Consider the following 24,488-nt stretch of genomic DNA (forward strand, 5'->3'; position numbering starts at 1 on the left):
CTATGACAGCCCCATAAGTAGAATACATAGGGACCGTAGGGAAGCAATCGTTGTCCCAAGAAACTTGGTATTTCCTTTAGCGGTTCAGTCCTCTTAAGCAGTGCACAGGTTTTGTCCTGAGTGTAGACAGAATACAACTTTCAAAACTAAACAGACTTTCTATGTGGCTTCTTTTATTGCTCATTTCACTCAGTGTCAGTTTGGATGTACAGTGTGTTTCCCTCTCAGGCTTCCTTGTCTGTTCTGGATTCCCTTCTTCCTTGGCACCCTGAATCCATCCATCCCTTCTGAATCCATCGGAAGCCCTTTTTAGCTTATAGGAGTACAATTCCTCTTTCCCGTGCTCCTCCTTTTAGTTTTTACAGTAAATATATACAATATAATTTCATTGTAGACATATTGTGTTAAACCCATGACATTTGCAATTGTAGTATCTGAATACTTTAACTGCACGTCTTGCATGCGATGGCTTATGTACAAATTTTTGTGTTAAATTAATTTGGCATACCTTGATTTAAAAATCCATTTTATATAATTGTAATGTTTCCATTATAATGTAATTCTTATTTTTTTGGCTCGGTTTAGATACATTGCAGTTCTTAGCCTGAAAGATCCTCACTTCCAGGTTTTAGCATGTTTACCACTTCAACCTGCATTGGTTTGAATACCAATGAAGTATTTGAATTTATTCAGGTCCAGAAGCTGCTGAACTCATGTAAACAGAGGGGAAAGAAAAGGAAATCATCTCTAAATTCTTTAATAAAAAATAATTTAAAAAATTGCCTTCTGTTGACTTTTCATTTGGAAGTGGAGGAGGAATGCTTACTTTAAAAAGTTTTGCATACCATAACTTTTCTGAAAGTGTCATTTCTTTCTCTGTACTTATCAATACACTCAGAAGTTTATGACTATGAGGGATGGTAATACGGGTAATTGCTTACAACCCATGTGGTAATAGTGTAATACTTGTTACCAGTCATCACACTTTTCCTGCTATCATTTCCATTTGTTTTTGATACCTTTGTTAATGAATAAATATTACAAATGTAATCGCTGTGAGTAATTTAAGAAGAGATGTTGGCATTTGAAGTTCTCAGTGTATTAATCAATGCACCCACAACAGCTTTGTAGTTCTATATATTGCAGCAATTTGTTTTTTCAAAACTTAACTTACTAGTTGAAGTTTGCATGAAGGCATTTAAAAAAAGAAAAAGTACTAATTATGTTTACTAAAAACATTTACAAAGCCACAGAACACGGATGCTGTTTGTAACAAGTGAGTTTCTTTGTGCTTTATAATGTGTTCCTTTTCTTGTAATATTTTTATTTTCTTCCACCATAGAATGTATCTAAACAAACAAACCCCAAATCCATAGACAGCAATGGAAGTGAACCATCTTCCCCTCAGGTACTTTTTTCTGTAGCATTTTAATTTCATTAAAAATGCTGTTGACTAATTTAGCCTATATTGATACATTCACGTGACTCAATATTAGAGTAGAAGTGGCCAAATACTTTGATGTGTAAGTTACACAGTTCAGTGATTGCCCGTTAAGACTGGGCAGCTTAATCTGTTGGATTGCTATTAATAAATGGTAATTTTGTGGGAAATGGAGATTTAGATGTTTGAAGCTGCATAAACCTCTCTTTCCTTTCCAATGGGCCATTTTAGTAAAATGTAGTGACGTGGGTAGGCCCCCAGTCTTACCTCAAATAGCATGGCTAGTTCAGTGTAGCTGGGTATTACTTTCAGGCTTTTGTAAAAACAGATTGTGTTGCATGGATGCAAACTGAGTTTCTACTGGAAGAGTATCAGAGGGGTATCCGTATTAGTCTGGATCTGTAAAAGCAGCAAAGAGTCCTGTGGCACCTTATAGACTAACAGACGTATTGGAGCATGAGCTTTCGTGGGTGAATACCCTGTGCAGAATATGTTTAGTACCATTATAGGACTTCATTTGTATAATTCAGTAACTATACACTTTTGCTGTGGAGAGTTCTATATTAGAACTAAGTATTTGAAGTGAGTATAAAGAGTTAAGACTATCAGAGAGTTAACCCATGGTTCTCAAACTTTTTTACTGGTGACCTCTTTTCACATAGCAAGCCTCTGAGTGCAACCCCCCCTCCCTCCAAATTAAAAACATTTTAAAATATATTTAACACCATTATAAATGCTGGAGGTAAAGTGGGGTTGGGATGGAGGTTGATAGCTCATGAACCCCACCCCCACCCCCATGTAATAACCTCACGACCCCCTGAGGGGTCTTGACCCCCAGTTTGAGAACCCCTGGAGTAAACACTACGCTTATTTACTGTAGAAGTACTTGTATAATAAACTTACTATGTAGGTCATAGGAAACATACTTCAATATCTTTGAGATATGTTTAATGACTTATAAAGCTGTTGTAAAATATTGGCTTCTGTTTAACAATATCTGTTTGACTTCTTTTCTAACTTAGGAGCAAACATGATATTTATGCAACTATTAGATTTTTGTTGTTAGCTGCTTTTAAAAAAAACAAATTAATGATAATTAAAAAACCTGTTTAAATTATTGCTAGGATGCTATTAAGTTAAATTTACCATAGAGTTCAGTACAGAGGCTTATTTCAAACTGTTTCACTAGATAAGTAGTTTTATTTCAAAGAAAAAGAAAAATCACTATGAAGATAGTATTTTAATGTGTATATGTACATGTATTTTTATTGATCTGATTTATTGAAGTGACAAAGTAATCAATTCCCTTATATTTTTGCAGTTAAGTGACACTCAGACTTTTGCACAGAAACTCCAACTCCGGGTTCCTTCAATGGAATCTTTGTTTCGAAGTCCAGTAAAAGAATCCCTGTTCCGCTCTTCTTCTAAAGAGTCCCTGGTACGAACTTCTTCAAGGGAGTCATTAAATCGACTGGACTTTGACACACCTGGTCCCACATTTGATCCACCATCTGATGTTGAAAGTGAGGCAGAAGAGTCACTGGGAAACATGGACAGCCTCAGCAAAGAACAGCTTTTACAACGATTGCGTAGAATGGAACGTAGTTTAGGCAACTACAGAGGAAAATATTCTGAGGTAAGTAAATGTTTGACTTTCCTAAAAGTGGGAGGGAAGAAAAGAGAGTGAAAAGGAGGCAGGACTGACAGGCTGAAAAAGTGGAAGAAATTTATCAGTTCACTATTCAATAGTTGTGTATTTGGGACCAGGGTCTTAATTAGAGGCTGGTAACTTGAAACTTCAATTTTTTTTATTTCTAGATGAATTTGTATTTTTAGTTGATTTTTTTTTTATTTTGGTAATCTGTAGAACATTGAAATATTTAACTTCTCTTTTTTACAAACAAAACCATATTACCACCAACTGAGCTGGATTAGTTGGGGTCTCTTGAGTTATATGAAAAACATACTTATGAAACATTTCCTGAGCTAAAGATCATGTTGAATATAATTGAAATATTGCTCAAATCTGCAATTGTAGTACTGTTTCACAGTGAGTTTAGCATGGGATTTGGTTGCATGTCAGTAGATTGTACTTCTCAAGTAGAGCATTCAGAGGCAAAGTACAAAAATGTATGTTTACATGTTCTGATTGATGTATTCCATGTACAACATACAAATGTTTGTTTCTATTTTGCCTCCATTGGTCTTTCATTTTAAATCACTCCCTACAAATTTCTACATAAAAGCAAACAAAATTTCCCGTGTTTATGTTCAAGGACCATAGATGTCACAGTTTTCAATGAAAATTGATCATCTTCATTTTCTAATGTTGCTCTGAAAAGCCATCCCTCCCCATTTTTTCTTTAAATACATTTTTTAATTCAGAATTGAACATTGCAAAAGTATTTATGGTTCTCTGAATATACTCTGCCTGTGAATATAGAAATTCCTGTGCAAATATGGCTCCTGATGTGGCAATGAAGGGAGTAAAGATATGTGCATATCTTTATTTTTATTGTTTCATGTGTGTGTGCAGGGAGACATCCTAGTCTCTCAACCTTATTGACCAAATAGATTACAATTAGAATGAACAAAACAAATTGGACAAATTCATTTTCTCTCCTTTCACTAAGAATCTGAAGGCACAATTATATACTTTTCAGTGTTTTCTAGCAGGTCACTGCAGTATTCACTGTGTTAATATACAATAAACTAAACTGTACCTATGTAAATCCAGTGATTTTTGTATAACTCTAAAGAAAGTGTTACTAAAGAGAACGTTTTCTTCCGTGTCCTGATTTTGAGTTTGGTCTATTAATTAGTTCCTAATTCGCTCTAAAAATCTGTTAGTTTATTCTATGGAACAGATTTCCTTTTCTTCCTGAAACTGTTTTGTTGTTCAGGCATGTACATTGGGATTTCCATGCAGCTGCAATCATTATTTTTGTGCTTCTAGTAATAAATAATTTAAAAGGGGAGCTTCGTGAGCTACGTATTCCCACAAGATCCTTGAATGGCTGTTGTCATAACTAAATGTGCTTTTAAAATATTATTGATTGTTCTCTTCTGTCCCAAGAGGTTTCCCCCCTCCTCCCCCCCAGACAGGACTATCACATGTGCTTAAAATTGCTAATTGCCCCGCATTTTCTCCAGCATAGTATATTAGGATTTCATGTGGCATCTCAGATCTCTGGATGCACACAAAGTTTTGGCTAAACAGAGTACTGCTTAACCAGTTTCAAAAGATTATGCTCTGGCACCCGAGTGCCATTATGATATTGTACGCCTGCCAGCTTTGCAAATGGTAGGGGAACATCCCCAAAGTTTAATTAAACTGAGTTGTGCTATTATTCATTAAGTCTTTGTCAATTTACAATGAGAACTTTGTCCATTTACAATCTTTTTGTCCACCAATTCTGCTGGGTGTATGTGAGGCGAATGGGAAGAAGTTCAGAGCTTCAGGAGCCTCTCTTTATAAGGGTTATATACATTCTGTCTTGTACATCCTCCTATTATAAAATGAAGTTTAGTCTATCTTGGGTTTGAGGAGTACATAGAAGCACAGGGTAGTTTTTCAGGTGTGTAGCTTTTCAGCCATACTCCTCCTTCTCTTGACGGCCGGCATGAAACTTATTTTATCACCTGTGCTTAAAGGCTTTTCTCTAAGGGGACAAATGATACATGGCATGCTGAGTAACCTTCCTGTTTTGTTTTTGCCATTCAGACACATTTGGTATTGGGAAAATATTTTATTAGAAAACATTCCCCTGCTGAGCTTTGGTATGTACTACCCAAAGGAGGAATGTTCATGAAAAAGGTATCTGTAGGGGCCTGCCTGGTGAAGTGAGGAGTTTGAGAATTTAGTTTAAAGCTTTATAGTTTAAGCAAGTTAACTTCAAATGAGATAATTCTGGATAGATCTGGAAGTAATTAACCAATATGTTTGCTTTGTATATTTGTAGCTGGTCACTGCTTATCAGACTGTCCAGAGAGAGAAGAAAAAGCTACAGGTAAGAAGAGGTACAATTTTTCCTGTATTGCCCGAGCATGTTTCTGAATTTTAAAATGTTCTTCTCTTGCATAGTAAAATACCTAAGTTTTGTACTAGTAATTAAAGAAAAAGAAGCCAAGCAGATGAATCTCTTTATTTTAAAGGAAACTTTCCTTTTTCTTTTGGCGTCTTAAAAATAAGTCACACTAGCACTAAAATATTTTTAATACTAAGATTTCAGATTAGGGATTTTTTTGTGGTTCAATCTTTTCTCCTGTAACAGTTTGGAATGTATTCTCTTCTTTATTTAAAAAAAGGCAAAAAATAGCTCATGCTAAATAAATTGAATAGTCTGTAATAAATTTTCTACATAAGGTGGTACTTGTGTGTATCTTATATGCAGTATGGATTCCAGAATCACTTAATTTTGTAGTTTTCCTTTCACTATCACGTATACCACCACCACCTTTTCTTTAAAGTGTTGTAGGCAGAGTGCTTGTGTACTATGTGCTAACATTGGCTCTAAAGTCTCTCATGTCCCCCTGATTTCTGCAATGTCCTGTTGCTAAATTCTGTGCTAGTGTTAACACTTTGCAAAATCTTTCCAGAATGATTTCAATGAAATTCAAAAATTTACTGTCCATTTCATTACTCTAATTTAGTATTGACATAATTTTCTGTGTGAAAGGACACAATAATTATTTCACACGCTTATATTTGCTATAGCAAAGTAATACCAGGTAAATGGGCTCTAAAAGCCCCTTTGTTGCTTGCATATGAAGTAGCATTCACAGCTTTTTGAAACCCATGTAGCAGGTACAAGAAAAGCAGGGGGGAAATGAAAAGCCATTGTGTCCTACGGGGGAAAAATACTCTTATGAAGGTGTAAGGGTGGCTAAACACATGGAACAGTAATTAAAAAAACAAAACAAAGAACAACTTAGACAAAAAGTAAACTTAAAGAAATCCCTGGAGAAAGACTTCGAGGATGTAAAAAAGGGTAAGAAAACGTACAGAAAGTGGAAAAATGAGAGGCCAGTGTTCCCTGGGGGAAATAAAGTAAGTGAGCATTCTGAAAAGCTAGGGAATCAAATGAGAAAATATCATAATGTAAGGTTAAAAGTTAAATTCAAGTAAGCATAAAAAAAATAGAAACCACAAGTTATAGGGGACTAAAAAGAGGCTGTGTATTTTCAATTGTTACTCTTCAGTTAGGGATGTTTGCTACACTTCTGTGAGGTTTGTTTTTTTGTTTTTTTAGTAGCCGCAGCCAGGATCAGGACATAAGGATTTTAATGCTCTGTTTTATAATTTGCTAGTAACCCCTTTTGTACTAATACTTTGACAAGGCAGGGAATCAGGCAGCTTGATTTGGAAGAGACATGCAGAACAGAAGTCCCCTATACTAAAGTAAAGTATCTGTAGCTTCAGTGTGAATACTTTAAATAAAAATTTGAATTTACCTAAAAATATTCTTATTCTTTTTTATTAAGGGTATATTGAGCCAGAGCCAGGATAAAGCACTTCGTAGAATTGGAGAACTACGAGAGGTAACTTCAATTGATGGTTGAATATTTTTAAATTCATACAAAATACACTGATGATTTAACCTTTGATGTGCAGTTTTTTTAGTTTGTAGTAATTAACAAATTCTATAATACCACTGCCATAAACCTGGAATTCCCTTCACCATTTCTGTCTACCTTTTTTTTGTATTATGTTCTTTCCTATCTTGCTTATTTCCATATCAGCCACTGCTGTCTTGATCTAGGATAACATTGTAATAGAACTGTGTTTGCCTGTTTACACTATTCGTCTTGTCCTTGCCCCAAATGAGTTATAGCATGAATACCCCTAACTGTGACAAAAAACTGAGGCTAGCATGTGGTTCTTCTTGCAGCTTAGATGAAACCTAACAGTGGATGAGGATATGAAATTTGTGACTGCTTCAGTGGTTGGAAATGGGATTGCACATCATTTTAATATACATTTTCCAAAGATGATCTGCAAATAATTTCAGAGATTTGCAGATCCCTATCTGTTTTAGACTCACTGTGCTTAGTTACTACAGGCATAAGCACTATAGAAATACCTAAAATCACCTTTAAGCAGACGATAGAAAAGTATTAAATTATTGTAAAAAACTGAGTTGAATTTCATAACTCTCATACAATCTCTTTCCCACCTTCATGATTTTTGAAAAGTCATTTACTTTAACGTGTACTCATTATCCCGCCTTTGGCATTGAGCAAAACCAAACAATGAGCAGAAATCAGTTCACGAAGAGGCATTATCGTGCTTTAATTTCTACCATATACGACTCTCTTCTTTAAATCCATGCCAGGGTTTTGAGTTATTTCTTATTTAGAAAAATATTTTTATCATGTAACATACAATATAATTAAAATCAGGATGAGTGGACATAAGTATGATAAACTGATCAAATTAAAACAGTCCTGTCCATTTGAAATCATGAACCTATACTGTATATAGTTAAGTAGCATGTTAGGTAAGTTCATTGGCAAGTATGCCTCCTTTTAATTTAACTTACATGGTATTTACAAAATGTACAGGAATCATGTTACAAATTTAACAAATATCTGCAACCTGTTAGAGAGAGAGCAAGTTATACTGACTGCTTTACAAAACCAAGTTAAAGATCCCTAATGAAATGCAATCAGAAATTGAAGCGACTTACCACACAGGTATTGGGTACCAGAGTGAGATGTCAACTATGCTTTCACACAGAAACATTGGTCTTCAATTTATACATGTTCCTAACTCTTCATACCAAGCTCCCACAGAAATCTAGTGCCTTCCTCCCACCCCCATTCAAAACCAAACACCTTCCCCTTAACTGCCATTCTGATGTAACTGGGTTCCACACACTGCTTTCATCATATTTTCACTTGTTGCTACAGCTCTCAACACTGTTGCTAAGATCCTTAAAATGTCATTGTATCAATCATTCTGATTTAGGAGATTTTAGATGGTTAAACTCCTATGTTTTTTGCCAAACCAATGATCTAGAAGATTATTTAATAAAGATAAAAGGAGTTTCTCAGGTATAATCTCACTAAAATGAAGTGGCCGTATTTCATATTCATTGGCAAGAAGGGTCTCACAGGTTTCCTTGCGTGCCAACCTTCTTTTAAACTATTTTTGGTCAGTAATCACAAAGTGCTGTTCCTCAACAATGTGGGGCCTAATTCAGGTGAGCAGAGTTTATAGAATTTTAATTGTAACTCTCGGTAATTTTGACTCATGATCAGATTCTGTATTGTATAGCAAATTTATAATGTTTTTACAAAAGATAAAGGGAGGTAACAAATTAGCTACCCCTTCCCTTATTAAAAATTTAAGTTAAATTTCCATGACAGTCATCTTATAACTATTTGAAATGAAACATCCTCATTTGGGCATGACCCTTTTCCTATGGAAGTAACAAAACTCCCTGTGCAGTGGTTCAGGAGTTGAGTCTCTACTGAGAAATTTAGACAGATCTTTCCTTAAAAGATACTTTGGTTCTTATCATGCTTTTTGTAAAGATAATTTACTCAAAATCTGAATACATCTTTACTGAAAACCATAGTCATATGCATAGCTTAAGACTGATGATAACCCTACAGAAGGGTTACTAATTATGTAATACTGAATTTATTCAGTGTTTCCCTAATCTGCATCAAATTATATTTGCACCTCTGGAAAAGATTGTCTAAAACCAGCTCTTGAAAAAGTCAGAAATGAATAGGAAGCTGTCTGTTGGTCTAAGCCAGTGACGGTCAGTTATTTTTTTGCCGAGTTCCCAATTTCTTGGTCAAGATATAGTCAAGGTCCAGAGAAAATAATAATTTAAAAAAACCAACAATAATGATAAGTAAATAAAAATATTTTGGAGTCCGTTCAAAAGCGTCTGGTGGTCCATATTTGGCCCGCAATCTGCCTATTGACCTCCTCTGCTCTAAGCCATCAACTTCTGTAGAGTTTGATTCCTAACTTTCCAAAAAATAATCAAAGGTGTTACTAGTAATCGAGATATATTTCTTGTAAACAAAATTTGTTTTAAATGTGTCCTTTCTTAGAAAGAGTTGCCCCTTACTGTGTAGAAATGGAGGTGAAATTGAGTCTCCTCTGAGGATAAGTCCACAACATAACAATGCCCTATAAATGAACATTTCCCTGCCTGCCTTTTCTGTTCTTTACCAATAATAATTTCAGGGCTTGCAGATACAGCAGAGGAACATTTTATCATCTGTAACTTACATCTGTAGCAGTAGAATTCTTTGGCATTTGTTATCACCCTGAGCGTTTTTTGTCTTTGCCAGCTTGAAAGTATTGCAGGTGAGACTCTCAAATGCAGAAAACAGGTTAATCAATAGATAGTGAGAAATGTAAAGCAAAGTGAGGCTAAAAAAGTGAACTCAGTTGAATGGGAAGAGAAAGGAGCAGTCTGTGTCTTGGAACTTTCCTCTTAAACACAGTCCTCCTGTCTCTGCATGGCTCGTATGGTAAGCTCACAAAGATGCTATTCTTTATAGGCAGTTGCTGTTCTCAAAGCTGACATCAGGGAGGGAGGGTTCAGTTATGACATCTGGAACTCATCCATGAAGGTAAGGGGTAAGCAGTAAGACTTAGAGCCTAAAAGTGAGGTTAACAGTGTCAAATGGGAACAAGAGGAGAGTGAGCAGTCAGTGCCCCAGGTCTTGCCCTAGCTGTCTTGCTTTGTCTCCTTCTGTCTCTGCATGTTTTGCACAAACCCAGACTTACAGGTGCAGTTCTCTTATAGGTAAATGCTTTTCTCAAAATAGGCACCTGTGAAATGGTAGTAATTAGATTCGATCCACCAGCTCTACCTGGTAAACTTACTTTAAAAATGTCTATATATAATTGGGGGCATATATGTTGATGAAAGTAACTTTTTAAAAACTAAAATCCTAGGAAATGATTTTCAATGGATGCATGTTTAAATGCATTCATTTCTTACAGTCAACAGAAAATCTATTAAGTCTTGCTCCAGTAGAACTGTTTAGCAATTACCCACTTAAAGAGGTTTACAAATGTACCCTTCCGCACTTAGAGCACTGTTGTACTGTAGGTGCTGCTCTGTAATATAGATCTTATTGTAGAGTTTAGGAATATTTACTCCTTTCAGAGGAGAATAAAAAGAAACCAAGAGAGACATGATGGCTCAGGGAATTGGTAGTGATGTACATAACTCTTTGGTGCAGGATCACTGATTAACATTTAGTATAGGTTAGTAGTCCATTATCTTTTGTCCATTCAGGGAAGTGAATAGGTAGTACCAATATAGTTTTTAGTGGCCAAATGTTGTTGACGAAAGCACTGTCATAATTAAAATTAGATGGTGCTCTGTTAGCCTTCTCATCAGGGAGGCACAGGAGTGGAGACTGACTACCGTCTGCATTAGAAATGGTAGTTCTCTGGTCAAAGTAGAAACAAATTGTTTGAGCAGTGAGGGAAACTTGATTTAATCTATGGATAAATTAAGGATTTTATTCTCATGAGGCCTACTCTTGTGAGGGCCATGTGTTCTCAACTTCAAAGGAATTGAAAGTGGGCGGCAGCTTTCAGGAGTGGCCCTGAAGTGATCCCATCACATGCATTAACTCATTTAATTTTAAAGAGAGGGAAAAATCATGCTCTTACATCAGATCTTGTCTCGTTTGTTAATTTTGAAGGGTGATACTCTATGTGCAAGCAGATATGCTGAATATTTTACATACATGCTGTACTGTAATAACTGTTAACTTTGATTCATATTCTGGACACAAAACTGCAGTCAAATTTAAATCAACAAAAATGTTAGTACATCTTTAAACATTGTATTGAGATTATTTCATCATAACATTTTAATTCAGCTTTTAAACAAACTTTTCATTTTGCATTGAAAACTTTTCTCTGTGTTCCTTAGGAACTCCAAATGGATCAACAAGCTAAGAAACATCTCCAGGAAGAATTTGATGCATCTTTAGAAGAAAAGGATCAGCTTATTAGCGTCCTGCAGACTCAGGTAACATTACTGATCTAAGAAAGAGGCTCTTGAATCAGTTGAGGGAACAAAAGAGAAATGATCGCCCTCTATCCGAATACTGTAGTATACAAGGTTTTATAAAGAAATGGCATGGTTTCATTTTGTTAATGGTAGCATTTAGCTCCACATGTCAGTGTCTTTTATAACAAATTATGTTTGTTACGTTTGTGGTCTGTAAAGCTTCTTGTACACATGTGGTATTGAAGAAATAATACTTAAGGATGTATATTATAGATGATAAAGAGCAGCTTTGCAAAATCATTCACACAAGAAATGCATTTGTTTTCTAATGGCAAGTAAAATATCAGATCCATCATTATGGGCCTGGTGTGAGCAGATGTTCTTCTTCGAGTGCTTGCTCATATCGATTCCAATTAGGTGTGCACATGCCGTGTGCACGATCGTTGGAAGATTTTTTTACCCTAGCGACACTCGGTGGGTCGGCTGAGGCGCCCCCTGGAATGGCGCCTTTACGGCGCCGGATATATACCCCAGCTGACCCAGCGCTCCCTCAGTTCTTTCTTGCAAAAGCTTTGATTAAAGCTTCTTTCCCTTTTGAAAGAAAAACATGTAAGAATGCATATGTATCATAATATTGCTTCATTTTTAACAAAATGGATATTTTGTTTAGGTATCTTTGCTGAAACAGCGACTACAGAATGGCCAGATAAGCACTGAATTACCTGAGACAAATTCTGAAACTGAACCACAAAGTCCAGCAAAAGAAATCAGTGCAGAAAATGTTTTGGAGCCAGGAGGTACTGGTAGGTGTTTTTCAGAGAAATTTTGGAGATGGTGGGGCCAAAAGGATGATGCAGTTATGACAGCGTATCAGCAGGTGCACCTTAGGCTAATATAATAAAAAAAATGCTTTCCAGAGGAAGACAGTATGCCTCAAAATATGGCAGCTAAGAAGCTTGAGGGAGTACAGAGGAGTAAAGGCTCAAGTTCAGACATGTTACTTGTCAGTCATAGAAACTTTGAGAAACTGTACAGTTGAAGTCATGTGTAGCCCGATTAATCCAAACTGCCTCATACCATAGTAGTTCATCCATTTGGTTTACTGTGATTTTTATGGTATTGTTCTTGGATAAGTTTGGCCCCAGGCTTTTCTTTCATGGCCTTTTGACTTCAGAAGTGACTGCTTCCCCTGGGTTGCATTTGACCTGCTTTTGAGGAGTGTGTCAATGGTTGTACAGGTTCTTTAAGTTCCTGATCCATCTTGGCTTCTTAAAACATTATTGACAGGCTGTTGTTAGCAGGGGGGAGAGTGCTGCCCATCCTTATTGTGTTGAGGTCTTCTTTCTGGAATCCATCAAGGAACCCTTTCTAGGATTCTGGAATGGTTGCCAGTTACTACCCTGTGTCATTTCTCCGCTTCCTGAGGAAGGCGAAAAATTATACTGATTTATCTTACTGCCTACGTTCATGAATGATCTCCTGACTTGGTTTTTCTGAACTTCTCATCTGCTTTTGAAATGATTGCCCCTGGCTTGTAACTTTTGTGACCAAAAGACTTCACTGCTATTTTGGTTTTTATTTTCTTTAAAAATTCCCTTGAGTAATACTGCCAGCTAGATTCTTTTGAGCTACATCATACTCCACCCTGATGCTTCTCATTTATATCTCTGTGTGATGAGGATATTCTACTTGAGGCAACAGGCCAGGTTAAGAATCTTGGTGTCATTCAATCACACCATTTGCATGGCAAATCTTGTTGGATGTGGCACAAATATTTTTCGAACTGTGCAACTTGTGTAAGGTTTGCACCCTTAAAAATCAAAATGTGGCAGAGGTGGTCTCAATGAGGCTTGTGGTCTCAAGAGCATTGTTGTTCCTTTTTCCTCCATTTTTGGTGAATCATACCTCTCAAATTAGTTAATTGTTTAAAACATCTTGTTAAAAGTTAATTATTTCATATTATTTTAAAATATTTTTATTATGTTAAGGTCTCAGGAGCCTTTGTGGAGGGCTGCTTTAGAAATAAAGATGTGGTTTAATTATGAATCCAGTGCATTGATGGCTCATTCTATGTAATGAACGTGCACTCAGCTTGACTCTGTGCACTTATTACAGTCAATGAAAGAATCTTCACATTTGTCTGATCCAGAATTAGTCGTCATTGTCAAGTGGAAAACTGGAAAAGAGCTTTGAGGAAAAGACTATTTGCCATTTTGTGTATATATGCACATTTATGGTTGGATCTTGAAGCATTCAAGTTTTGTAGATGGCTAAAAGTAACTCTAAATTCAATTGTAATGTTGCTGATTTGGGGTTGTTGGTTTTTTTGTTTGTTTGTTTTGTTTTTTTAATGTACTGTCCTCTGGCACTCCCAGAGGAGTAAACAGTTTAATTTTGGTTCATAGTTAAAAATCACTGTTGCTGCTTTTAAGTGCATTATGCTGCTTCAGTTGCTTTCCCTGTTGTCTGTCTGTATCCAAAACTTCTATCTAGGTAGTCAGTCATTTTAGGATTATTACAAGGAGTCTTGACATGAGGGTATGATAAAAGATACGTATTTTGTAAAGTAGTGCTTGTAGTAATGGGGTTATGTTGTCTGTAGAGGGTGATGGAGATTCTGCAAAAACACTAGAAACTCTGATGAAGAGAGTGAAACGTCAAGAGAACTTGCTTCAGCGATGTAAAGAGATGATTCGATCGCACAAGGAACGCTCTGCACAGCTAACCAATGAGAAAGAAGCACTGCAGGAACAACTAGAAGAGAGACTTCAGGAATTAGAGAAAATGAAGGTATAGTGAAATCCCTAACTCTTGATAGATATCAGCTAATGTAGTGCAAGAATTCTGATATCATTTAATTAATTTACACAGCTGTTCTGATATGGCAGGGGTCATTAAACTGATTAATACAAAATACTGTGTGGCAGCTGTGCCAAGCTGCCACAGGAAACAAAGATGTAACTGCACAATATTGCTTGCAACACTACGAATGTAGTATATGCCAATGATATTTCTACAACATTTTTCATCTGATATCAAACACTTTACAAAATAAATAGGTCTTACAGGACTCCTTTAAGGAAAATCAGTCTGCAGCTAGTATTTGATGGATCCCATGCTTGCAGCCCAGCCTCCTGTTGTTCCATCCCAGTGGCTGCTTCTGGCATCATCCCCTGCACTTCTGCCCCCTCCCTGTAGAATGCTCATCTCCCATCTTTGTGTGGTGTTCAGCCAACCACGCATTCAGTCGCCATCTGCCTCCATCTTTAGATGTTCATGAGGAGGCAGGAAGCCAGAGTGGGCCTGGGTGATGATTGTCTTAGCAGGAGGATCTTGGGGCAAGGAGTTTCCTTATAGCTATTTCATAGGCCTCTGTGTGGGGTGAGTCGTAGGGGACAGAAGAAGTCAGGAGCTCATTGCAGATGCTGAGGCAGAGGAGAAGGGATCCCAGAAGAGGTCAGAGGATTTGTAGTTGGCTGTAGAGGGAGAAGTGCAGGCTCTCTGAACCAGGAGTTAAGCAAGGAGTATTTTCACTTATAGTCAGATGTGAAAAGTAAATATCTAATGCTTAGACCAGTATTCCCTATAATTGGGTTGATGACAGGAATATGGATTCAGAGGTTAGGTTGTTTGCAGAAACTTCACTTTAAATTTGCTGACTTACAAACATTTGGTATCTTAAAACTGCAAAGTTCTAATAATGTTTTCAGTTGATGTTTACCCTATTAACTCTACCTTAACTAAATTTTTAAAAAGTTTCATTGTAGTGTTTTGTCACAACTATATTATATCACCCAGACTCAGAAATTTTCCTTGTAAGTCAGAAGTTTAATCACTGTAATATTGTCTGAAAGTTCCCCTATTTTAATGTTTAAACAATTGTGTCACTGGAAAAGCTAGACATCTATGGTAGTTGGAATAGAATCCTGGAAAAAAAAAGAGAAAATAAAAACCTACTGGTACATGTCTGAAAGAACGTATCAAGATATAAAACAAGTGTGTTTAGTAGTTCACTAACAGCAAGAACACAGTGATGTATTAAGAAATATTTTGAGGCTTAGTACTGTATAATGAAGGGAACTTCTCGCATAAAGATAGCTTGTATGAAGGAAAAAAAATGGATAGATATAAAGTTCCTGCATTCAAATTTTTTCAACATATCAAAATAAACATGGGCTTTCTTAATAAGTGCAGAACGTGTTTATACTAGTTTGCCTATTTTGTTTCAGGGCAATGAGCATTTAAATCTTGTTTCCATTTCTTGGGTGAGATTCTTAACCTCACCCTGGCTTATACAAAGTAAAAGGGCTGGAGCAACATAAACTGGCTTTTGTGCATAGTAAAGGATTCTCCCAGGACAAGAACTGTGGAAGGCAGCTGTAATGTTGCCTTCTTCAGACCCACTTACGAGCCTTGGGATGGAGGTAGGGCTGGCGTTTCTGGGGTGGGTTTGCGTCATGTGGCTCTGCAGATATTCTGGGCAACACTGCCACCCACAGGATAGCCTCGGGAGGCTGCCATCATTTTAGACCACCCCTCACAGATGTTTACACTACAATAGGGACTGGCAAGTACCTTGCCCTGGCTTCTGAATTGTGATGGACTGCGTATAAACTCAGCACAAAATCTAGTTTCTTCTCTGTCTCACATTTAGGGACTTTTGCTTACATTATCCAGACTTGAAAAAGAGGAAACTTTTTCTTATTGATGGGAATGCTTTAGCTCTTTTTCATCTCTTGCGGTTTTTCAGGAACTTCACATGACTGAGAAAACTAAACTGATTACTCAACTGCGCGATGCAAAGAATTTGATTGAGCAGCTAGAACAAGATAAGGTAAATAAGGCAGTGTTTTTTCTTTAAACTTTTAGTATGGCTAGCACATGATCATTTTGGGATACAATTTATACAAGCTCAAACTGACTGACCTCTATTTCTAGTTCTGTTACAACTGTTATTAGAAGTGGTTTGGTTTTATTTTACATTCCAGATTCGTAGTGTTTTGTTTGCTTGTTAAAAGTTAAACTGTAATTAGAAGGCTGTATTTTGTAAGTGCTTTGGTATGGTTGACTAGTAGTTCAGATTTGATGTTGCAAGAATATTTAGAGCTGATTGGGACATGTTTTTAAAAGACAGTATAGTGATTAGTAGTCTAGGTGAATTTATAACTAATAGTTATAATACTAGGTTATGAGAAAAATAGTATCTAAATGTAATTTGGAAATGTCCATATATGGTAAAAAGTGATCAGACATGTAATAATACCCATCATGTGTTTGAGAGAGGAAGAGTTTTAATGGCTTCTATTTTATATATGTTCTTACACTGCACTCATCACCTTAGTATCTAAGTGCCTTCCAATACTGTATTAAGCATTGTGACTTATATCTGTCACGTTTTTGTTTTCTCATCCTTTCCCTAGAGCAGGGATCGGCAACCTTTGGCACGTGGCTCGCCAGGGTAAGCACCCTGGCGGGCCGGGCCAGTTTGTTTACCTGCCGAGTCCACAGGTTCAGCTGATCGCGACTCCCACTGACCGTAGTTCACTACTCCAGACCAAAGAGGGCGGCAGGAAGTGGCACGGGCCAAGTGATGTGCAGGACGTGGCTTCCCGCAGCCCCCATTGGCCTGGAACGGTGAACCGCGGCCACGATTGGCCGAACCTGCAGATTCAGCAGATAAACAAACTGGCCCGGCCCGCCAGGGTGCTAACCCTGGCAAGCCGCGTGCCAAAGGTTGTCGATCCCTGCCCTAGAGGAAGATGTTTGCAGTGGAATGTTTTGGGTTTTCATTTTTATACATATAAACACACACATGATCTGCTATATGTTGGTTAGAGAATATAAGGTCTAAGAATGGAAGGTGGTGAGGTTTCTGATGATCCTTATGGATTGTGTCCTGGTGTGTAGTTGTTTTTGGCACATGCTATGTATTTGTGTATTAGTCTCACCTGAAGCATTTCTTGTTTAGGGCATGGTAATAGCAGAGACAAAACGACAAATGCATGAAACAATGGAAATGAAGGAAGAGGAAATTGCTCAGCTGCGTGCTCATATCAAGCAGATAACTACCCAAGGCGAGGAGTTACGAGAACAGAAAGAAAAATCTGAAAAAGCTGGTAAGAAATTCTGGAGGTTATTGGCTTTTATGTTTGAATGGGAAAAAGCTTCGGCATGGTCTGTCTGCACTCTCTCATCAGTCATCTCATCTTGGTATTAAAACAATTCCCTGTCCTGCTAGTGTTCCTCTACCGTCTCCTACTAATATCACTGCTATGTAGGGGAAGCAAGTTCAATTTGGTCTCTGCCTCCCCAGATAACTAGAGGTTGAGAACATTTTATATTGTTTTCTTTAATATCCACATTCACTAATCCAGTCATGAAATATTGCTGAACGACAACCATACTTATCCCTTTCTGCACGAGGGAAGATTGCTGTGATTTGGTGGGTTTGTATAGTTTTCAGCAGAGAAAATTGGTGGGGAAAAATATTAGTGCATTTTTGTCAGAAGCGTAGTACATATTTTCTGTAACCTCAACCGTAGGAGAGAATGTACATATGGGAGTGAAGTGGGGAAGAGGATGAAACAAGTTAGGCTTTTACATTTTAGGGGAAAACCAATGACTGTGCCTCAGAGTATTAGTATCATAAACATCCACTAATTTATTTATAGCTGAACATAAACACAAAGCATAATTTATTTGTTCCAGGCTTTAAATTGTTTTGTAATATAAATACACATATCAGTTTTCTTTACAAGAAAATGTGTATCCTACTAAATGTGTGTGCTAATGTAGTACTAATTTAACAGGACAAACTTTATTCCTTGGAAAACAAAATGCGACTTTGTACAGCACAGCTTATAGAAGGTTTAGTTTTATTCGCATTCAATTTGCTTTCATAATCATTTTGAGAAACCTCACCTGAAAGTCGCTTTTAATGCAGCTATTAAAAAATGAATAGTTTAATTTGCATAAAATGCACATTACAAATGTTTTTTGTTGCTAAGCTCTAGTGAGAAGTTCACATTCAGAAATTTTATTGCAGTTCACTTTATATCTAGGTAAAATTAAAACAGAACTTTACACTATAAAGATGGATTTACTATATGAGTAAATCATGTACATTCTGAGTGATGCAAAGAAACTGACTGAGCATGTAAAGCCAGAAAAGATAAACAAAAAAGAAATATAATTGCATAGATGGTCTATTAGCAAACCTTTGGAAAACTTGTGAAAACACCAAACATCTGGCTTAGAAAACCCACTTTTCCAGTTGATAGTGGGTTGTTTTTTTTAGCTTTATAAAAACCAGATTTCAAAACTAAGCAAATATTAGCTTCAGGGTTTTATAAAATTAGCCTCTGATAATGTTCTTCAGAGACTGTAATGTTTAATTTGTAGTATTTGCTTTCAATAATGTTTCTTTAAAAATAAGTGCATACAGGTTAGTTGTTAGTATTTTAACTTCTCTTAGCAGGAAAAATGTGCTTTAATTAGTAGGTATGAAGTATTTTATCATAGCTATCTGAAATAGAACACTGAAGCAATTGAAATTAGTTGTATGTCTTGTAGTATGGAGATTATTCTGTAAATAACTTCTTCTTTTGGCTTACTTAGAGCTTCAAAACAGGATAGAGACGATTCCCTTGGTACTTCGCAAAATTAACTATTGTGGTGAGGCAGACAATTTGTCTTGCGGGGTGTGTTATGCTGACCACCACATTTTGGGAAGGTGAGATTTCCACCCCAAATCTCTTTTTAACCAAAACAACAGCAACAACCAAAAAACCACACCAAAAACACACCCACAAACCACTTGAATGTATCAGTCCTGTCATCATCTAAGTATATGTATCCACTATAGTGACCTTTCTGTGGGTTTGAGGGCATAGTGTTCTACACTGTTGAACAGGCTGTTAAAATAAGAATGGTTTTGGCTGCTGGACCATTTGCTGTGTCATATTACATCCTAGTTTTCAGTGATAGAAGGCTAGTAATCAAATTAGAGTACAGAAATTTTCTGTTAATAGTAGCTCTGAGAGGTGTTTCTGTGCTATTCCCCTTTATTCAGTTTTTCTTGCTACTGCCTTACTTTGTGCATTCTAGAAAATCATTCAGAATGAAGACTAAAATCAGTCATGTCGAGATATAGCTTCAGTTTAAGATGAAAGTGTCACGCTATTTAAAATATAGTTTGATTCAGCAGCATTAAATTACTATAATTGTCAGTTGTAAAACTACTTTATTACTAATTGTAATAGGGCAATTGACATGGCTTTTAGGCCACAGCCCTCTGCTGTAATGACTGTAATATTACTGTTACATACATTTATCACAGGTCTGTACATTTTGTTTAGTACACGAAGCCCATATCCTACTCTCTTCACCATGTTACCAATTTTGGTGAATATCTGTATTCCTAGACTTGCTTATCTTCACAAAGTATTGTTCCCTTTTGGTTAAGTAACGTGAACGTGAATATTTATGGAAAGAAATTTTCTTCGAGTGATTGCTCATATGCATTCCAGTTAGGTGTGTGCGCACCGCGTGCACGCTCGTTGGAAGATTTTTACCCTAGCAACACTCGGTGGGTCGGCTGGGCACCCCCTGGAGTGGCGCCGCTATAGTGCCAGATATATACCCCTGCTGACCCATCCGCTGCTCAGTTCCTTCTTACCGCCCGTGACGGTCGTTGGAACGGTGGAGTGCGGCATCGCTGTCCTCCACAACCCTAGCTTCTCGCTCTTATTTCTAGCTTATCGTGTATATAGTTCAACTTTAGTGTAGTTATAGTTAGTTTTTACTAGTTTAGTTGTAGTTAGTGTTTATAGTCCACCGGGGGATTGGGGGAGTAGCCCCTTTTTCCCCTGACCTGGTGCGGGCTCCTGCCCAAGGCACTGGGGTTTAAGCCGTGCTCGGCCTGCCAGAAGCCGATGCCGGTGGGAGACCCTCATGAATCTTACCTGAAGTGCTTAGGAGAGTCTCACCTTCCTGATAAATGTCGAATTTGTAAATCGTTCAAGCCAAGAACAATAAGAAGGAACGGGACTTTTGCTTAAAGCAGCTCCTAATGGAATCGGCACTTAGCCCTGAGGTGCCGACACCGACCGCCCAGCAGTCTGTATCGGTGAGGAGTGCACCTTCGGCACCAGCTCACTCCGGTACCGAGACCTGGAACCGCCATCAGCCGGCACCGGCTCCCTGGCACCAATCCCTTTCCCCCTCTGGGAAACGTCGTGCTGCGCCGGCCACATCCTCTAGAAAGGAGCATGCACCCAGGCCCACAGGCCGGACCCCGGTACCTGCGCCAGCACCATCAACTACGGAACTGCAGCTCCAAGCTCCTTCTAGCGCGGCACCGTCGATTCTGGCACCGCAAGGGCCATTGAGTCCGGTACCACACAGCTCCCCGGTTCACGCTGCGGTTGAGCTAGCTCTCCCTTCAACTCCCGAGTCCTTCTCGACGGCACGAGAGCTAATTGCGCTAATGGAGTCGACACAGCTTCAACCCCCGGCACCGCCGGTGCGGGTCGTCAAGTAAGTTGGCAAGCCGGCCAATATGAGGCCCCCTTCCCCTGACCACCAAGAGAGGCGTCACTCCAGATCCCGATCTCGGAGACGTTCCCGCTCACACCGGTCCCGATCCCGGCACCACTCGCAGTCCCGGTACCGCTCTCCATCGCGGTACCAGTCGTACTCGTGGATACGCTCACGATCCCGGTCTCCAGACAGACACTATCAGCACTGGTCCGGCTCTCGGTACCGTTTTCGGTACCGTACGTCCCGCAGCCGTTCTCGCCAAAGAGACTCGAGATCCCGGTCGACCTCCCGGCGCAGTAGATGGTCCCGATCTCAGTCCCGGCACCGACAGGACTGGTACCGTTCCTCGGTACCGCCCCGGGACCGAACAGCTGAATTGGCGGCACCGTCCCAGGGTCTCTCGGCACCGCCATGGCCTTCGAGGCATCTGTCCATCTCATCCCACGTCGGCAGTGCTTCCTACCAGCAGTCCGAGGCACAAGGCCAAGAGCAAGACCCTCCTCAATGGGCTTTCTGGACTCGGTGGGCATACCACGAGGCGCAAGGTGCCCCATTCGCGGCTCAGCGTTCAGGTTCCTCTGATCATAGAGCCCCCGAAGCCACGGTCAGCCGGCCTCCTCCCACAGGCACGGACGAGGAGCCACTTGTTTCTGTGGAACCCGAAGTTCCTCCTGACGCAGAAGGAGCTCCGCCGCTCACTGACCCACCACAGGACCCCTTGGTACCGGGCCTCTCCTCCTCCTCCTCCTCTCCTGATGAGGCGGTAGCAGGAACATCCTCCTCAGGTCCTTCTCCTATTGACCTTCGGGCTCATCAGGACTTGTTACGAAGAGTAGCTTAAAACATGAACCTACCGGTCGAGGAGGTTGCTGAAATAGAGGACCCAATGGTGGACATATTGACGGCGGATGCCCCCCTTAGAGTGGCCCTCCCGTTCATCCATACTATACAGAACAATGCTGACACCATCTGGCAGTCCCCAGCCTCTATTACACCTACGGCTCAGGGAGTGGAAAGGAAATACATGGTCCCGTTGAAGGGCTATGAATATCTGTACCGCCAGTGAGCAGGGAGGTGGGTGGGTATATAATCTGTCAATGAACGGGAACGGCATGGCCAGCAGGCGCCGGCTCCTAAGGCTAAGGAGGCGAGGCACATGGACCTCCTAGGCCGTAAGATATACTCGGCTGGGGGCCTTCAGCTTAGGGTGTCCAACCAGCAGGCCCTCCTAAGGCGTTACAACTTTAATACATGGGTGTCTGTAGGCAAGTTCACTGAACTCCTACCACAAGACTCCTGCGCGGAATTTATGGCCCTTTTGGAAGAGGGTAAAAAAGTAGCCAGAACTGCCCTCCAGGCCTCCCTGGATTCAGCGGACTCGGCAGCCAGAACTCTTGCCTCTGGGATAACGATGAGGCGCATATCTTGGCTCCAAGCTTCGAGTCTCCCACCTGAATTGCAGCAGACAATTCAGGATCTACGCTTTGACGGTCAGGGTCTCTTTTCAAAGAAAACCGACCCAAGACTGCAAAGCCTCAAGGACAACCGCATTATAATGTGCTCGTTGGGCATGCACACTCCGGTAACCCAACGTAGATCCTTCAGGCCCCAGCCGTACCGCCCTTATAATCAACCCAGGCCGCGACAAGACACCAGATGTCATGGCAGGGTGAACCGGCGGATACAATCTGGCAACCAGGGAAACCAAACTCAAGCGCCCCCAAAACCATCTTCGGGGACAAAGCAAAACTTTTGATGGGACGCCCGAGGACAACCCACCAGTTTCCCTACCGGATCCTTCACCCTCCTTTTCCAACCGTCTCTCCCATTTCCTCCCTGCCTGGTCCCAGATAACCTCCGACAGCTGGGTCCTCCGCACGGTGGAAGCGGGATACCACCTCCAATTTGTTTCTCCCCCTCCCTCCCACCCTCCCTACCCGTCCCTCTTCAGGGACCCCTCTCACGAGCAATTCCTCTTGCAAGAGGTCCATACACTCTTGAGTCTGGGTGCCGTAGAGGAGGTGCCAGAGGGCATGAGGGGCAGGGGGTTTTATTCCTGCTACTTTTTAATCCCCAAGGCAAAGGGAGGTCTACGACCAATCCTAGACCTGTGAGAACTCAACAGATTTATGGTAAAACTCAAGTTCCGCATGGTAACCCTGGGGACCATTATCCCATCCCTGGATCCGGGAGACTGGTATGCTGCCCTCGATATGAAGGACGCGTACTTCCACATTGCCATTTACCTGGCACACAGACGCTATCTTCGTTTTGTTGTCAACCACCAGCACTACCAGTTCACGGTGCTCCCCTTCGGCCTGTCTATGGCTCCGAGAGTCTTCACCAAATGCATGGCCGTAGTCGCTGCCGCCCTCCGCCGTCGTCGAATACATGTCTACCCGTACCTCGACGATTGGCTCATTCGAGGGACTTCCCAGCTGCAGGTATCCCAACACCTGCGTGTAGTCACAGACCTCTTTGGGAGGCTAGGCCTTATGGTCAATGTCGAAAAGTCTACTCTGACTCCAACGCAAAGGATAGAATTTATTGGAGCAGTTCTGGACTCCAATCTGGCCAGGGCCTGCCTCCCTCTGCCATGTTTTCAGGCAATGTCTTCAATCATTCGAAGTTTCCAACAACGTCGGTGCGTACCTGCCTCGGCCTCCTAGGTCACATGGCATCATGCACCTTTGTGACCCTGTACGCGAAACTGCGACTTCGGCGCTTTCAAACATGGCTCGCTTCACTATACCGTCCACACAGGGACAATATAGACTTGGTGGTCACGATCCCCGGGACAGTCCTCGACTCCCTCACTTGGTGGTTAGACCCCACGGTAGTTTGCGCAGGGATACCGTTCCACCCTCCCCAACCCTCCGTGGCACTGACCACGGACACATCATCTCTGGGTTGGGGTGCCCACCTTGGGAACCTACACACTCAAGGCCTCTGTTCACCCCAGGAGCTGGGCTTACATATCAACGTGAGGGAGCTAAGGGGGGCAGTCTGCCTAGCGTGCCAGGCGTTTCGAGTCCATCTACAAGGCCGCTGTGTATTTGTGTTCACAGACAACACGACGACAATGTTCTATATAAACAAGCAGGGCGGGGCGCGTTCCTCCCTACTTTGCCAAGAAGCCATCCGACTGTGGGACTTTTGCATAGCCCACTCTATTCATTTAGTAGCGTCCTTTCTCACAGGAGTACAGAACACCCTGGCAGATCGCCTCAGCAGGTCATTCCTGTCTCATGAGTGGTCGATCCGTCCCGATTTCATCCATACAGTTTTCCAGAGGTGGGGCTTTCCCCGAGTAGACCTCTTTGCCTCCAGAGAGAACAGGAAATGCCACGTGTTCTGCTCCTACCAGGGACACTCCCCGGGCTCCCCCACAGATGCATTTCTCCTCCTGTGGACGAGACACCTGTTTTACGCCTTTCCGCCGTTTCCCCTCATTCACAGAGTGCTGCTCAAGCTCCGGAGGGACAGAGCCAACCTCATTCTCA

General features: G+C 40.3%; 1 protein-coding gene across 7 annotated transcripts in view; it reads left to right on the forward strand.

The window, feature by feature from the left end:
- GOLGA4 (golgin A4) overlaps positions 1-24,488 on the forward strand; it is a 115,577-nt gene that overhangs the window by 31,342 nt on the left and 59,747 nt on the right. For 5 of the 7 annotated variants that reach the window (XM_039522761.1, XM_039522763.1, XM_039522767.1 and 2 more), the window contains 10 exons: positions 1,343-1,408; positions 2,763-3,077; positions 5,404-5,451; positions 6,926-6,982; positions 9,971-10,042; positions 11,365-11,463; positions 12,116-12,248; positions 14,048-14,235; positions 16,196-16,279; positions 17,414-17,561. In XM_039522761.1, the coding sequence (XP_039378695.1) occupies positions 1,343-1,408; positions 2,763-3,077; positions 5,404-5,451; positions 6,926-6,982; positions 9,971-10,042; positions 11,365-11,463; positions 12,116-12,248; positions 14,048-14,235; positions 16,196-16,279; positions 17,414-17,561 (1,210 nt within the window). The remainder of the gene's footprint in view (positions 1-1,342; positions 1,409-2,762; positions 3,078-5,403; positions 5,452-6,925; positions 6,983-9,970; positions 10,043-11,364; positions 11,464-12,115; positions 12,249-14,047; positions 14,236-16,195; positions 16,280-17,413; positions 17,562-24,488) is intronic. The other 2 variants (XM_039522768.1, XM_039522764.1) reach the window with 1 other exon arrangement.

The sequence above is a fragment of the Mauremys reevesii genome, linkage group 2 (genome assembly GCF_016161935.1).
Source record: "Mauremys reevesii isolate NIE-2019 linkage group 2, ASM1616193v1, whole genome shotgun sequence".
In the NCBI taxonomy this organism is placed as follows: Eukaryota; Metazoa; Chordata; order Testudines; family Geoemydidae; genus Mauremys; species Mauremys reevesii.